The sequence below is a fragment of the Phoxinus phoxinus genome, assembly GCF_949152265.1.
Source record: "Phoxinus phoxinus genome assembly, chromosome: 3".
NCBI lineage: Eukaryota > Metazoa > Chordata > Actinopteri > Cypriniformes > Leuciscidae > Phoxinus > Phoxinus phoxinus.
Window position 1 is genome coordinate 28,488,450 of NC_136878.1, and position 16,948 is coordinate 28,505,397.

Genomic DNA, 16,948 nt, shown 5'->3' on the forward strand with positions numbered 1-16,948 from the left:
ACTTGAAAGTCAGCCCACATTCTTTACCCACAACCTGGTTCAATTTGTTCCAGGACAATAGTCTCGAGCTATTAAATGAACTTTCTCCCCTGTGGTGTTTCTGTATTTGCGGGCTTCAGGATGCAGAAACTGTAGACAAAGGACAGAAGTCGAGTTGAGTTAGGAGGTTAATCGAGTAGCAAAACGCTTTTTCTGTTAGCAGTTTCAATTACATTTATTGGTTCTCAAGATTTGTTGTACAAATAAGTCTATATTTCTCGCAGAATTTGATCTTAGATGGACAGATTCTTTTTCCTGCATGATTGAGCATAAAATGAATCAAGAGATTGAGCCATGTCATAAGTTCAGTTCGAATTTTTGACACATTTTCCTTTAGAAACTTTAAAATGAAATTAATCATTGCATTTGACATTTAAAAAATTGCCGAACACCTTAATATTTCTCAAAATTGTCATGACAATTTCGATGAATCATCTAATTGGGACACGCACACACAAGTTGTGTTTTCATGGTTTATGGAGACTTTCCATAGACATAATCATTTTTATACTGTATAACCTATGTATTATATCCCCTAACCCTAAACTATACCCATCACAGAAAATGTTCTGCATTTACATTAAAAAAAAAACATAATTTGATAATAAGCTGTTTTCTTCATGGGGACCCAGAAATTGTGGGGATATTTAACAGAGAAAACAATGCACATATGATTCATGTTATAGTTTGCACGTTGAACAGTTTTGATATTTGAAAAATGTGATCAGATATGCAGAGCATATGCAGAACTCCCCTATTATTATGCAGGGAATCCTTCATAGGCATCAACAGCTGTCATAAAGCCGCTCTCTGAAGCAATGCAGCAATGGAAAATGCCTTTGAGGAACTGCTCAAAACTAAGACAGGCAGACAGGTTGTGAATTATAGGATTTATTTAAAAGTTCTTCATTTCTGTTTCAAATTCAAGGATGATTTCTTGTATGAAGCAATGGTGTGCAAAGAGAATTCTTATTCAGCATCAGTTGTATTAATTTGCTATAAGAGGAAACATGATTCTGGTGTACATAGATGATGTATTATTGTAAGTTTTAGCTAAAATGGTTATACTTCAATTTGTAAGATGGAGAGGCCAATCTAATGACTACTGCTGTTATTATGACACAATCCATCTTAGTTTTTATTATGAGTCTTTTGTGGCCGAGCTCGTTTATTAAAAGTTGGGTTAGGTTGAAACTCTCTTTACATCCTGATAGCAATCAATAATAGAAGTGATCTAAATATTAAAACATGTATCTTCTGTGGACGGCTCATGACCAAAAAAGTATGGCTACCCGTGACGTTCTGCTGTTCACGTCATAGATGTCTCATTTGTGGCCGGTTCAATTGGCCGTGGCCCCGTCCCAAATGGCACCCTAAACACTCGCATACTTCTATGAGTCCGCACTTTCGTGACGTATACGCCGCTTTGACTGTCGGGAAGAAGTCTGCTGCAGAGCTCTCTTACAGGACAAACAAAAATGTCAGATAACTGAAACTAATTTGATAAAGGTTACTTGTACATGATTAAATATTCCCTTTTTTGGGAAGGTTAATATCTGTAGATAACAAGCAAATCATATTCATAGACTCATGAATATCCACTCAATTTGAGCTAATTATTCCCCGAGACTCGTTATTGCTACATCACTTAAAACATAACTGACTAGTGAATACTCGCCAAGACCGGCATTTTGACATTATTTTGTGTGTATTTGACAATACACAATATATATACGTCATCCGGAGCAAATGAAACAAGTGAGAGAGGGGAGGCGGGATTGTGTGCCTATAAAGTTCAAGCCGCCAAAGTAGCTAGTATTGGAGTGACTGAATTACATGCCACTGCTGAAATCCACCCGCATTTGACAGGTTGGGGGTGTTAATGTCGAGCCCTGCTTTGAGACATGAGTTTATCTAACTGCGTCTCTTGTGGCGCTTGCAGACTCTGCTGTGCGCGCTCATGTCTTTTTGAAGGGGGCATGGCGGAGGGTGCTCGGAAGGCAGGGTGGGAGCTAGCTTGCTATTGCTAGCCTTTTTTCCATACTGTCGAAGTCAATGGGGCCGATCAACTGTTTGGTTACCCATATTTCTTCAAAATATCTTATTTTGTGTTCAGGAAAAGAAAGAAATTCATACAGGTTTAGAACAACTTGATTATGATATAATAATTGTTTTTCCCTTTAATTCTTAAGGAGTTAGACACTGAATCTGAAGATTCTGCTATTCTTTGTAAAAAAAAAATACAATGAAAACATTGACATAATGACATAGAACAGTTATAAAGATTTCAAGAATATTAAGTTGGTGACTCACATGCATGAAAACAGTCTATTCAATATGGTTCTGTCATAAGTGGCATGAAATAGATAGCCTATGTGATTGACTTGTCTTGATGTAAATAATCTTATGTCAAGCTGTATTTCTTAGTTTTTTACTCCATTTATTTACTCTTAAAGATTTAACTGGCTGAAATTGCACTGATGAAGTCTCAACCGAGGACACACTGATCTAATGCAGGACCTCCAAATTGCGCAGTGGCTCATTAAGTTAAGTGCTCCTTGGCTTTCAGTCATTCATGCTATAAATGAATGTATCCTCTTTGGCTCAGTCATAAATGAGAAACAGAAGCATAAGGTCATACAACAGAAGAAATCAGAGGACAACAAACAAAAGAATAAAATGCATTGGATGCACTCAAATATCTTATAAATTCTACCCAATCTGATGTGTGTTGTGAACAAACAGTCCTCCATTTGAAAAGCTTGTGTTCTTGAAGTCTGATTGAAACGAAGCTCTAACTTTATGTAGCCTATTTATAATAATGCGGCCCAATTTGTTTAATTGGATGTTTTTCGTCAGATTGGTTTACATTCAGACATACATATTATGCTATCTTTTAATTCTTCCAGAAAGTAAGGGTGGCTTATGAAAAAGCCTGAGATAATGAATGTTTACAAGTGTTTGTCACACAATTCCGACCATGATTCAATAGTAAAATAAACTAAATGAAATATGGGTAACACTTTGCAATAAGCTTAACATAGTTAACATAGCTAATGCATAATAGGCTAATCTTTGTTAACATTAGTTCATAAAAATACATTATAGTCCATGTTAGCTGATAGATCAGGTCCATTAACTAATTAAAAAGTATAGTTTTGGCAGTCGTTCAAGTCATGTTTAGTGAACATGAAATAGGCCTATAGATGAAATGAGCAATAATGAAAACTAAATGGAAAGCTCACATGCTTGCAATATATCTATTCCTTTGGGATAGGCTAAATAAAACAGCAATAAATAGAAACGGCTTCTCTGTTCTTTATTTAAAATTGAAAAAGCCCCATTCATTTCTTGATGCGTAAAACTTTCTTAATTAGCTAAATATGCTGAGAGAGAGTGCACCTATTTCCACCTATGTTTTCAATAGGACATACGTCATTAATCCAGCACGGACTCTTGTAGGGGTTTTCTTTACGTCACACCGTGGTGATTCGTTCTCCCCGCATAGCATTATTACCTCTCTCTCTCTCTCTCTCTCTCTCTCTCTCTCTCTCTCTCTCTCTCTCTCTCTCTCTCTCTCTCTCTCCTCTTTCTTGAAGTAGCTACTGCAGACAGAGACAGAGCTGCAGCACTAACACCGTCAGCTCTTGCTTTAGTTGCCGGATGTCTTTAGGATCCATACGTTTATTCATTAGCAGCGGCGGCAGTCTCGTAATGGAGAACCAACATCGACATCTCATCTGCTCCGCTCCCTAAAGGGTGAGTAAAATATTTCACCTTAAAATCACCTTATAACAATCCAGTTTGCTCTATTACGGTAGAAATAATAATAAAAAAGAATCCAAATCTATTCGGTCGTCTTATTAGCACTTATAGTTTGTCAGTTGATAGAAGACTGTGAAATCCGCATGGTGGACAACTCAGTTTTTTTTCTCTCCAGGAAACAAAAGTTTATTATTTATTCGGACTTGCAGGAACACAAACTAAAAGTGATTTAATTGAAGGAGTGTAATTGAAACATTTATTTATAATAAATTATGTTCAGTAATTTATTGAACTATTAGAGGGGGGTGTCCGGTGATGAGCGCTGCTCTGGAGTCAGTTTTGACATGAGCGAAAGCGACTGATCGGTGGCTGGAATAGAGCGCAGTGCGCGCCGCGGGCGATACGAGCACTGCAGAGAGACAGATACTGAGGAGAGACAAAAATGTATGACACCCAAGGAGTAACATAATTTGAATTTCCTTTTTAATGTAATGAAAACATTAAACAAATATTTTTAGGTCCATTTTATGGAAAATCTAAGTTTATTATTATCTATTTTATCTATATTTATTTATTTAGTTAATTTGTTGCAAGTAGTATTGTTTTGACAGAACCCAGACTGTATTTTCACCTAGTTATTTATTTTTATTTATTTATTTTATTTATTTATAATATAAAAGTTATTTATATTTAAACATCTAGGCTTACAACCAAATCCATTTTGGTTCGTTATTTTGAGCCAAATTGACACTTAAACATCGAGGAGTGTCATTTAATGGCTGATTTTCATTGAGTTTCATATCTTAGATAAAAAAGGGTCATTTTAATTCTCCAATAGCAAAATTTCCATTGGCACATTTTAGGGTTGAAAGTTAAAGGGTTAAACCGAGACAACTCTGCTCTAAAATTATGGATGACCACTGGCTGAAATTTTCACTTTTAAAAAGAAAATGTTGTAGAACAATTGTGGCCAGTGTTTTCTATAAAAGTGGAGACCAATGCAGATTTTAATTCCAGTCACGTTAAACTCATTCAACTACAATACTTTCAAGGTTGTATTCTTGAGAACAGTGCAGCTCTTCATCAACAATGCTGCATTCTGACCAGTCTTTTATCTTTGCCTTCATAAAGTTGAGCTGCATTAGCCTCATTAGGGTGCATTATATGCTCTGACCAATTCAAAGATAAACCATTTATTTGATATGGCATTATGTAAATATGCAATAATTATTTTTTTAAAAAGATTGGCATCTCACAAGATTTGTTTCTTCTCTGCTGCGTTATTGTGCATGACTGGACACATGTTCAAAGTTAAGATTTGAATCTGCTGCTGTAGTGTTCAAGGTTCTGCTGGCCCATCGCTCTGCCCATTGAGAAAAGGCTTTATTGAATTACCTGCAGAGTGATGCAGCCGGCCGTGCGTGATTGAGAGTGACAAGCCTCATAATCCGAGCCCTCTTTTTTTTTCTTAATGTGCATGGCAATGCATGTCAATATGTCATATTATGATACCATGATGCATCACTGATTCTGGAGATGTAGGAAATGTAATCTCAAGATTAACGTTAGGCATTTTACTAGATTAATCTGTTAAACATGTTCAGAGAGATTCACTATACACTATAGTGCAGATGATGCATGCTTCTTCCAAATGTGTTTTCCTAATAACTTAACTGTCAGCATTGTCAGATAATATGCTGTCATGCCATATATTATTATTTGCAAATAGGCCTAAGCATTCAGGTAGAATTACAAATAAATCAAGACTACTTATTTCAAACTGATTTTCAGCTGACCCTGATTCACAGTCAGACAGAAAATATTGTGCTGACAGCGTATACTAACTCGCAAAAGAAAAAGAAAAAAAAATCAATATGAATACATTCAAATTCTGTTTTTCTTAACTTTACTATATATTTTGATCTACATGAAGCATGTGGTCTGATAACAGGTGATTTTAGAGGTAGTGAATAATAATGTGATATTGTGATGCCATACTTTTGATTAAGTGACAATTCAAGGAAATATTGTATTTGTGTAAAGAACATTCTAGTACTCGTCTCTGGTTAATTTTAATATGGAAATGTTGCCTTTTTCAAAACTAATGGCAGGTACATGTACAATGTTTTGAATCATATAAATGTCTACAATCATCAAAGACTGATTTTTAATTGAGAATTATGACATAATTAACATAGACAGAGCATGGATAAGACCTCAGCATGTTATACAGTAAATGCCTTCCTTTGTATTTTTTGCCCCCAAAAAATGTGTGTAAAAAATGTTTTTGCCATTCAGGGCAAGTTCATTCAGGGCAAAATATGAAAACAGTGATATTTGTGCTTCTTCCTCTGCAATTTGAGTCTTATAGCCTAAACGTTTAGTGCTAGACATGTTACTTTTAAAAGAACATAATCAAAAATCTTTTCTCCAGCCAGCTAATTCACCCTCCCCCAACAGTGTTCTTCTTTTCCTCCTGCCCCATAATATCATCTGAAGCAATCTCTTAACACAAGATGCCCTAGCGTCCTTCTTATAGACAAGGTCATTTGCTTTTTTGTTATAATGCAATTATGACCTCTCCAAACCATTAGAAGATTGAACCTGGCTTATTCACACTGCCTGACTTTTCTCATGTCTGCATTTCAGTTCCTGTTTGTCAGTCAAAGTCAATCCTGACAAAGAATTTTTTTTTTTTTTTTTACTTTTTTACTTTAAATTATATTTTATATATAATTTGTTATTGAGGGATTTTTTGTGTTGTTTTTGAGAGTATTATAGAAATGAAACCAGTATCACACCACAAAAATTAAAGAAATATTACTAAATACACTGACTGAAATATTGAAAATGATTTTGTTCTTAGGCTGAAATGCCATGTTTAACTTTTTTCACTTTTTCCACCTCACCATATCTTGACATATCGACGGGCAAATTTACAGCTCACCCCTTAAAATCGTTGTTATTCATGCCAGTTTGCCAAATATGCTTATGTTCTTGCATATACTAGAACTTGACCTGCTGACTCCCAATGCACCAGAGAACGCATAGAGAACAGAAACACCATACATCATCTCGACAGAGGCTATCAAGAGTGCAGGGCCTATTTTCAGTCCACTTGCGACTGATTGTACCTAAACTGTGCACTTAGGTTAAGCTGTTTCCAGTCAGATCAGTAAAACTTTGAGAATGGTGCTTTTCAATATAATTTCAGACTTGTATTGAGATCTTCATTCGTCAGGAAAATGACTTCGATCAGATGTATTTGAACTGGAAAAGTGTTTTCCATAGTTATTGGATTTATATCTGATGATATTCATGTTGCGTCCATCATTTGTAAGCAGCAGGCTTGTCAGATTCCCCCAGCATTACGCAGGTAGATTGGAGGAAGTGCTGTCTCTTCACCTAGGGGCCAATCATGCAGTTCAACGGGGCTGCCAGACCTCTCAGACAGACACATGGTCCACATCCATTCAGTCGGCCAATAATGGATTACTCCGCAGCCTGAGCACTCAGCTACCCAACGGCATGTAAACACAATGAAAGTGAAACAAGCTCTCTTTTGATCCATTAGCTGTTGTAAAGTCTCACAGACTCATTCTCAGGGATGTGTACGGCTCTGAGTAGGCTATGTATGTTGCGGATTTTGATTACTATACGTCATACAAAATATAAGACGTTAAACAACTGTTCAGTTAAAATATACCATCTTATTTGCGCTTATTAAAATTTGTTGCAGCCTATGAAATGTTTTGTCCCAAATTCTGAGACCACAATGAAAATCTGGAATTTGAAATCTGGAAATAAACCAAAATGTTTCTGCTTCTCACTGTTTTTAGGTCACTAATCAAATGTAAACCGATATAAAAAGGTCACATTTGCTTCCAGTGAAGCACAAGATGCTCTTTGACTTTGGAACAGTCTTGAGTTGGATAACAGGATCATCAAGTTTTGCTTGAGTGCTGCTGTCTTGAAAGCTACAGGGGACACACCAGATACCATATACAGTATATGCTATAACTGACTTTTGACTTTTTATTTGGGAATTTTGCAGAATTTACAGCATCTTTAGTACTGTAGTGTAGAACACCATTTTGCTGTTATGACCTGCTACAACGAAATGTATAACCAGACACCAGCTTCTGGTAGCGTTTCTGAGGAATCTTAGCCCATTCCTCATGAGCAATGGCCTCCAGATCAGTAATATTCTTGGGTATTACCACCTTCTTCAAAACCGCCTTCTTCAAATCCAACCAGAGATTTTCTATGGGGTTCAAGTGAGGTGACTGTGATGGCCCCTGTAGAATCTTCCAGGACTTCTTTTGCAACCCAACCTTGGTGGAATTTGAGGTATGCTTGGGATCATTGCCCTGTTGGAAGATCCAATGACGCCCAAGCTTCAGCTTCCTCACTGACGGAATGACACTTTTCTCCTAGGATTTCCTGATACAAAAATGAATATATCTTGCCTTCCACAGGTTGCAGGTTTCCAGTGCCAGAGGATGCAAAGCAGCCCCAGAGCATCACCGAGCCACCACCACTGTAGAAAGTGTGTTCTTTTCAGCAAATGCTTAATTCTTCTTCCTCTAGACATGGGGCCTAAAAGTTCCAGTTTTGTTTCATAGCTCCACAGAACAGAATCCCAAAACTTCTGTGGCTTATTTATATGATTTTGAGCAAATTGGAGCCGAGTTTTCTTGGGCTTTTGGGTCAGTAGTTGTGTACGTCTTTGAGTTTGGGCATGCGTTTAGTACGCACGGAACTGTGTATGCTGAAACCTCAGTGCCTGTTGCCACCAAGTCTTGCTGCAGGTCTTTTGCAGTCAATCGAGGGTTTTTCAGATATCTGGTTTCAGCTGTTGATAGCATTCATTTTTCTGCCCTGTCCAGGTAGAGCAACCACTGTTCCTTTAACTCTGAACTTGCAAACTATGCTTCCAACGGTGTCTCTTGGAACATGTAGTGCATGTCTATCTAAAAGAATATGTATCTTCTTGTATCCTGTCCTTGTTCGTGATAGGCGATTGATATTTTCTCTTAACTTTTTGGACCATTCTTTTGACTCAGCCATATTTCTAAACATGCAGTCAAACGTGACACTCAACAAACCTGGCCCATTCAGATATTTCATGTGTTCTAGCTCAAGCACACCTGGTGCAACTAATGAAGCCCGCCCTTGATTAGTTGCATCAGGTGTACATGAGACAACACCTGTTTGAGGGATTCTATTTAGAGGGTTGAATAATTATGAGACTGCAGAAGTCATTAAAAGTTGCATTTTCAGTTGAATTTGGGAAACCACTTGAAACATTTGTTGTGTTGAGCTATTTCAATGACTTTTGTTTGATTTGTTCATTGCAAACTGCTGAAAGTCAGCTTAAGATTTACCTGATTGTTTCTACACTTTATGAAATTACTACATGTAAGGTATTGTATTGATTTTCATTTTTATTTTGACAACTCTTTACTTTATCTGGAAATTACTGTAAAAAAAACCTCTGTTCTAATGCATACGGACAATGATTCTAAAATATAAGTAAATATTATACTGTATAAGTGGGCTGATGCTTGCTGATTGCTTTAATTACGAGCATCACCCTAAAATCTGTTTTCATCTTAACAATGAAATCATTGACTTGCCATTTACATTATTTGTATATATAATATATAACATACAAAGGTTTTGGGTCAGAAAGATTGTTTTTGAAAGAAGTCTCTTATTATGCTTACCTAGGCTGCATTTATTTGATTAAAAATAATTGCTATTTAAAATAATTTCAGCAGCATTTACTCCAATCTTTGGTGTCACATAATCTTTCAGAAATCAATATATATTTACAAAATGCCATCTATGATCAGACCCAGATAGTTTTTGCAGTATAAGTACTTGTACATTATGGTGGCTTTTCCAAACTTTGATTAATTATGAACTATATGAAGCCCAAAACTTTAGAACTCACAGTATAACTTTGAACCTGTGTTTCTCCCCTAGATTCATGAGAGGCATAAAGGCAAAATCTCTTATTCTGTGCTGACTGCAGACCTCTTCCCCTCCATCATCTAATCATGGATGATACAGCTCAACAAGACACATCTTCTCTCATGAAGGGGGCCAAAGACATTGCTAAGGTGGCCAAAAGACAAGCCGCTAAGAAAGTCAACAAAGTTGTGGACCATGCCTCAAATGAGTACTCCCACAGTCGCGCCTACCAACGCTTCCAGGATGAAGATGAAGACTTCTACAGCCAGCCGGATGGAAACTACACAGGCCACAATGCCAATGATGAAGAGGGATCCAGCGACGCCACTGAGGGTCATGATGATGAGGATGAGATATATGAAGGGGAGTACCAGGGGATCCCCTCGAATGCAAAGCCCAGGGATGGGCAGGTGGCTTTGGGACAGCCGCTGACGGATGGCCTGAAGGACCGGCGAGAGCTGGAGAATGAGAGGCAGGCAGACGAGGAGGAATTGGCCCAGCAGTACGAGCTCATCATACAGGAGTGTGGACATGGCAGGTTTCAGTGGCAGCTGTTCTTCACGCTGGGGCTGGCGCTCATGTCCGATGGTGTGGAGGTCTTCGTGGTGGGCTTCGTTCTCCCTAGTGCAGAGACGGATATGTGTGCGCCTGACTCAAGCTCTGGATGGCTAGGTAAGAATAAGAGGAATAACAACAAATACACATTGACACTATATTATGCATTTGGCAGATCCTTTTATTAAAACCAATGCACATTGGATGCAAGTTATACATTTTATTAGTTCATACATTCCTTGGGAATCAAACCCATGAGCTTGGTTTTGTCAGCACCATGCACAACTGTTTGGGGTAGGTGGCCTTTATATCGTGTCCTAACTACACGCGCCGGGACGCGCGATAAAAGGTATCTTTTCCATGTTAATCATAGTTTTTGTCCTTACCAGCCACGGCGGTGACACACGACGATTCTTTTTTAGAAATGGTTTCTATTTTTCTGCGACGTCACGGCTTGAACAACAAGCACAAAGTGAGGCAATGATAATCTCAGGTACGGTTAATGTGCTTTATTTAATGTTAAAAGCATGCAATGTGACTTTGAATATCATTTAGTGCCTGCCCGCAGCTTTATAGTTGTAAAAGCAACAGTGAAATTAAACAAATGGAAACAAGAACGTTCAAACTGTGAACAAACAAGTGTATTCTTTGACAAATAGTATTTTAGTAACTCAGTAGCCTTTGTATTTTGAATGATGTTCAAATGTAATGTATTATTTGTGAATTTGATTATGTAGCCTACTTATCCATTTTCTTGCGAGTGGCGTCAAGATTACACTTGCCACGAGACTCAGCCCACACGCTGTTCTGATTGGCTGTGGGTTTTGATTGATTTTGACGGTCTTGCAGTCGTGTCGTGTCTAGTGTTGACTGACCAATTATTTGTCGCTGGAATCTTATCGCAACCCGTTTGGTTAGGACACGCTGTTATAGAGGTAAAACAATAAATAAAAAAAGTAGAATTGTAAAAATGTAAAACTAGAATTTCTTCCATCAATCTATACTCAGTGAAATACCAGAACAGGAACGGAATAACGGACGAGAACGGACAACTGAACAAAGACAGGGTCTGCGTTGGAAATCACCCCCTTTACCCTTAAATAGCTTAGGGCACTATTTGAAAGGACATCCAAGTGGTGTCCAAAACCATAATGGACGTTATCGAGTGCACTCATTCAATCCCATAATGCACCGCAATAACGAGTGTACAACCGATGTACGCTCAACTGCTAAAGAATGGCCCTGTCCCAAATGGCACACTTCATATGTACTTTCGGTCTTGTGGACTTACAATGGCTGCTGCGTGCGCTTGTTTGTTAAGTCTGTGAGACTGTAGGGTGTCCCATTTGTCATTTTAGCTCTCAGAAGGGTGACTCGCGAACGGCCCCTTTGCGGTCGATTTGTGCCCTCGATGCGCACTTTTGCCGAGCAGACTTCTTCCCGACAGTCAAAGTGGCGAAAGTGTAGACTTAGAGGAAGACCGCGAGTGTTTAGGGTGCCATTTGGGACAGGGCCAATACCCATAATTCATTATGAGAGTCGGGCACCAAATTAATTCCTGCATCTGACCTGAAGATGGCGCCCACAGTTGAATCATCCATCCATTCATTTCCCAAACTTCTGGTCTAATGTGGGTACAGCATAATAGGTATAATAAATTCCTTTTTTAATATGATTTTTAAATTGTTTAATTATGCTAGTTTCCATGACAGAGTTCAATCTTTTCATCTTATTACTGGAGCTGCCAGTTTGCTAAGTTTCAAATGATTATTAAACAGCAAGCATGCAACAGTGGCAGCGCTTCCGGCGCACTAGTGTCCAAATGATCTCACTCGTATTCATTCACTCCTAGGGAATAATGAATGAGGGTATAGGGGGCCATTTCTAACACAGCTAGGGTTTAACAACACAAGGCAAAGAACAACAGGTGCACATGATAATAAAAAAAAATTAAACCATAGAAACGAACTTAAACACGGAAACAAAACTAAAACATGTACAAAACCCAGCCAAAGCAGACACCCATTACAATATTTTAAATATTTAAAACAGCAATGACTCAGCAATGTTTTTTCTAACTTTCTATTCATCAAAAAATCTTGAAAAAAAAAACCTCAGCTTTGCCATTAGAAAGAATAAATGTTCAAATCTATATTTTATTTAATAAAAAAAATAAAAAAAATAAAAAATCAAATAAATGCATCCCTGATGAGCTATTTTTAAAGAGATATTTTTTTCTTATTTAATGTCCTTTTTTATCAAAGTGTCGCAACAACATTGAACGTATAGATCTGAGGGATTGATATCTAGTGTAGCCAGCCATTTTTTTTATGTTGGACAAAAAGTGAAATATTTTTTTTTTAAATGTTTTCATCAAATTTTTCTTCTTCATTTTATAATAATAATATTATAATTGTTATTTCTAGAGCAAGTGTGTGATACTGCTATTTAAACAGTCTTGTAGTTCTGTTTTACCGGGTTCAATTGATATCCATTGACATTCTTATGTGTTTTATCAGTTGAATCAAGTCTGAGCATCTCTCTTTCTTTCTATCCTTCTTTTTTTATCCTGCTTTTTCTTCACTTATGCACTCATCTGGAGAGCCCTGAGGGCATTGTGTGGCATGCTCTGCTTCCCTATTTCATCCTCCCTCTCTCTCTCTCTCTTTGTCCTTATACTCTGTCAATGGCTTTTAAGACATAATCGCACGTGGCCGGCCGTGACTGTCGGTACAGCCTTTGTACTGGCCTTTGAGATCGGATACGGTCATCAGCTGAAGAAATTGCTGCTCCTTAGCCAGAAAGATTAAAACATGTAGGGACCAAAAGACATTTATATAAAAAATCTCAAATGCTCTTACATCTCAGACATTGTCAAAGCCAATATAAATATAAAAGTTTGAGGTCAGTGGATTTTTTTAATGTTATTGAAAGAAGTATCTTATTACTGAGGTTACATTTATATGATCATAATACTGTGAAACATTATTACAATTTAAGATAACTATACTTTAAAATGTATACAGCTGTATTTTCGGCATCATTACTCCAGTCTTCAGTGTCTCATGATCTTTCAGAAATCATTATAATATGCTGAATGTAAAATTCTGTCTTTTACATTCAAGAAAAAAATGGAAAAAAAAAATGTCACTTTTGATCAGTTTAAGGTATTCTTGCTAAAATTATATTTATTTTATTTATTTGAATATTTCTAGATTTTCAGAGCCTGCTGACTCATGCTAAACACTGAATATCTCCCGGTGAGTAAGATAATGGCTGCTTTCCAGCACAGTGGTGCAGTGGTAATTTAGTGCAGATATGATGCAGTGTTGCCAGTCGGAATGTGAACTTTCTGCAGCTTTTGAGTCATTTTATGTTTGCTATAACAAGTGAAACTGCACAGCTTCATATTCCACATTTCATCTTTAAACCTGATCACTTTGACCATTCACACATGCAATTTCTGTCACCATTTACTAATCTTTAAGTCATTCAAAACCCTATTTGATTTATTATGTGGATTTAGCCTATGCTTTCAGGCTTCAAAAGGCACCATCAGTAGTTCATACAACTCATGCACTATTGTAATGATACGGGAGATTGAGAAGGATCCATTTGCAGCTTTATTGAAGGAACTTCAAACAGGCAAGGGTCAGAGAACAGCAAACAGGGGAAATCAGAGGTCAACACAGAGAGAGTACTCAGGTAACAGGCAGAAGGTCGGGGCAGGCAGCAAGAGGCAATAATCCAAAGGCAATCCAAGTCAAGACAGGCAGCAAGCAGGTAGAAGTGAGGTAACAGTCCGAGGTAGGCAACGGGATCAGTAGAATAGGGTAAACGCTCAGAAATTACAGGCCGTGGCAATGCAATACTTCGCACTGATCCTCTATTTGAGTGTGGTTTAAATAGAGAGTCTGAATGAGGTGCAGGTGTGTGCGCAATCAGTCCCAGGTATGAAGCATTATGGGGATTGGAGTTCCCGAGAGAACTAGTATTCCGGTGAAGGCTCCCTCTGGCGGTGGAGAGGAGGCGGTGCGGGAGCCCGCTCTGTAACAGAGCCCCCCTCCTGCGAGCAGCTCCTGAGGCGAGAAGGCAGATGGCGCCGGGGTCTTCCACGGGGTCTAGGGGCCGGTTTTCCCGGGTATGTTTGATGAAACTCTTCAGTGAGTGATGGGTCCAGGATATCTCCGGCATTGACCCAAGATTGTTCCTCCGGACCGTACCCCTCCCAGTCCACCAGGTATTGGAGGACGTTACCCCGGCGTCTGGAGTCCAGCACTTCGTGCACCCGATACGCCTCCTCGCCGTCAATCAGGATGGATGAGGGGTCTGGAGCTGCAGCTCCCACTTCCGACGCTCCTCTTGGCCCACCGGCAGGTTTCAACAGAGATACATGGAATGTGGGAGCAATGCGGTAGTCAGTAGGCAAATCCAAACGAAAAGATACAGGAGAAACTTGTTTTAATATCTGAAATGGTCCAACATACCTGGGGCTGAGTTTGCGGCAGGGAAGTCGAAGTCTCAGATCTCTTGTGGAGAGCCACACCCACTGACCAGCGCTGTACTTCGGAGCAGGGCGCCGATGACGATTGGCCTGTTGCTCTTGTCGTCTGACTGCATGAAGGAGATGAATATGAGCCTGATCCCAGATCGCCTCGCTCTTGCGTAGCCACTCTGTGACAGATGGTAGTTCCGTTGGTTCCCCTGACCAAGGGAACAATGGTGGTTGAAAGCCCAAGACGCATTTAAAAGGAGTAATACCTGTGGCAGGTTTGATCAGTGAGTTTTGTGCGTATTCGGCCCAGAATAGATACCGGCTCCACTCGGCTTGTTCCTTCTGGTAGTAGGATCGTAGGAAACGTGTAACATCCTGGTTCAGACGTTCTGTCTGTCCGTTGGATTGTGGATGGTACCCTGAGGTCAAACTGATGTTGACATTCAGATTCTTGAAGAATGCAGTCCAAACTCTGGATGTGAACTGAGGACCCCGGTCGGAAACAATATCCTCAGGTAAACCATATAAGCGGAACACTTGGTTGCACAGAATTTCAGCTGTTTCTAGAGCAGTGGGGAGTTTGGGTAAAGGTATGAGGCGGCATGCTTTGGAGAACCGGTCGACAATGGTGAGTATGGTGGTGTGTCCTTGCGATTTAGGTAGATCTGTGATGAAGTCAATTGCAATATGGGACCAGGGGCGGCGAGGTGTGGGAAGTGGTGTTAACAGCCCAGCGGGTAATTGTCTGGGTGATTTGGACGTATTGCAGCTGACGCAGTTCTTTACATGTATAGTGGTGTCGACCCGTAGCGTCGGCCACCAGAAGCGATTCTGCAAGAGATGAATGGTAGCCGTGATTCCTGGATGCCCTGAACTGGGATTGGAGTGCACATGATCAAGGAGCCGGGAGCGGAGAATCTCTGGGACAAACAGTAAATTATCCGGACATTCAGAAGGGGGTCTCACCTGACTGTTCGCTTGTTGAATCTCCGTGACCAAATCCCACTGTACTGGGGCTACCAGTAGATTTGTCGGAATTATGTTCTCTGGAGTGTGATTCTGAGTTGTGCCCTCTGTTTGACGTGATAGAGCATCTGCTTTGATATTCTTGGTTCCTGGTCGATATGTGACGGTGAATTGAAATCTGGTAAAGAATAGTGCCCATCTGGCTTGTCGTGGATTTAGGCGTTTAGCTGACCGCAGATACTCCAGGTTCTTATGATCGGTTAGGATGACAAAGGATTGGTTTGCTCCTTCCAGCCAGTGTCGCCATTCTTCCAGTGCCAATTTCATTGCGAGCAATTCTCTGTTCCCCACGTCGTAATTTTGTTCAGCTGGCGTAAGTTTGCGGGAGAAGAAGGCGCATGGATACATTTTTTCTGGGTTACCCCGTCGCTGTGATAGTACAGCCCCGACTCCTGTGTTAGAAGCGTCTACCTCCACAATGAACTGGCATTCAGGGTCTGGATGATGGAGGATGGGTGCAGATGTAAATCGGGATTTGAGTTCCTTGAAAGCCTGTTCTGCCTCCTCTGACCACTTTAATCTAGTCGAATGACGTTTGGTCATTGCGGTTAAAGGAGCCGCGATGATGCTGAAATTTCTAATGAACCTTCTGTAGAAGTTGGCGAACCCCAGGAAACGTTGTAATTCTTTAAGGGTTTGAGGTAGCGGCCAGTCCAGAACTCCTTTTACCTTTCTTTCGTCCATAGCGACCCCTTCCTGACCGATAATGTAACCCAAGAAGGACGTTCTTGTCTGATGAAATTCACATTTCTCAGCTTTGGCGTAGAGTTGATGTTGTATGAGTCGTTCAAGGACCAGCCTGACCTGTTGAATGTGTTCCTCCATGGAATTGGAATAAATTAGAATGTCGTCAATGTAAACGATCACCCATTTGTCCAGCATGTCTCGGAAGACGTCGTTCATAAAGGATTGAAACACGGATGGACTGTTGGATAAACCGAAAGGCATGACCAGATATTCGTAGTGCCCACTAGTGGTGGAAAACGCCGTCTTCCACTCGTCCCCCTCACGAATACGGATCAGATTATAGGCGTTGCGTAAATCCAGTTTAGTGAAATACTGGGCTTTGCGGAGTTGTTCGAGTGCCGC

At 39.6% G+C, this 16,948-nt stretch overlaps 1 protein-coding gene across 4 annotated transcripts in view; it reads left to right on the forward strand.

The window, feature by feature from the left end:
- Window positions 1-3,629: 3,629 nt before the first annotated feature.
- Window positions 3,630-16,948, forward strand: part of sv2ca (synaptic vesicle glycoprotein 2Ca) — a 35,725-nt gene continuing 22,406 nt past the window's right edge. For 3 of the 4 annotated variants that reach the window (XR_013796866.1, XR_013796867.1, XM_079607121.1), the window contains exons 1-2: window positions 3,630-3,798; window positions 9,796-10,455. Coding sequence is in view for 2 of the 4 variants with exons in the window: in XM_079607121.1 (XP_079463247.1) it covers window positions 9,870-10,455 (586 nt within the window). In the remaining 2 variants the exon portion in view is untranslated. Of the gene's footprint in view, window positions 3,799-8,282; window positions 8,354-9,795; window positions 10,456-16,948 lie in introns of those variants that run through there. The other variant, XM_079607122.1, reaches the window with a different exon arrangement.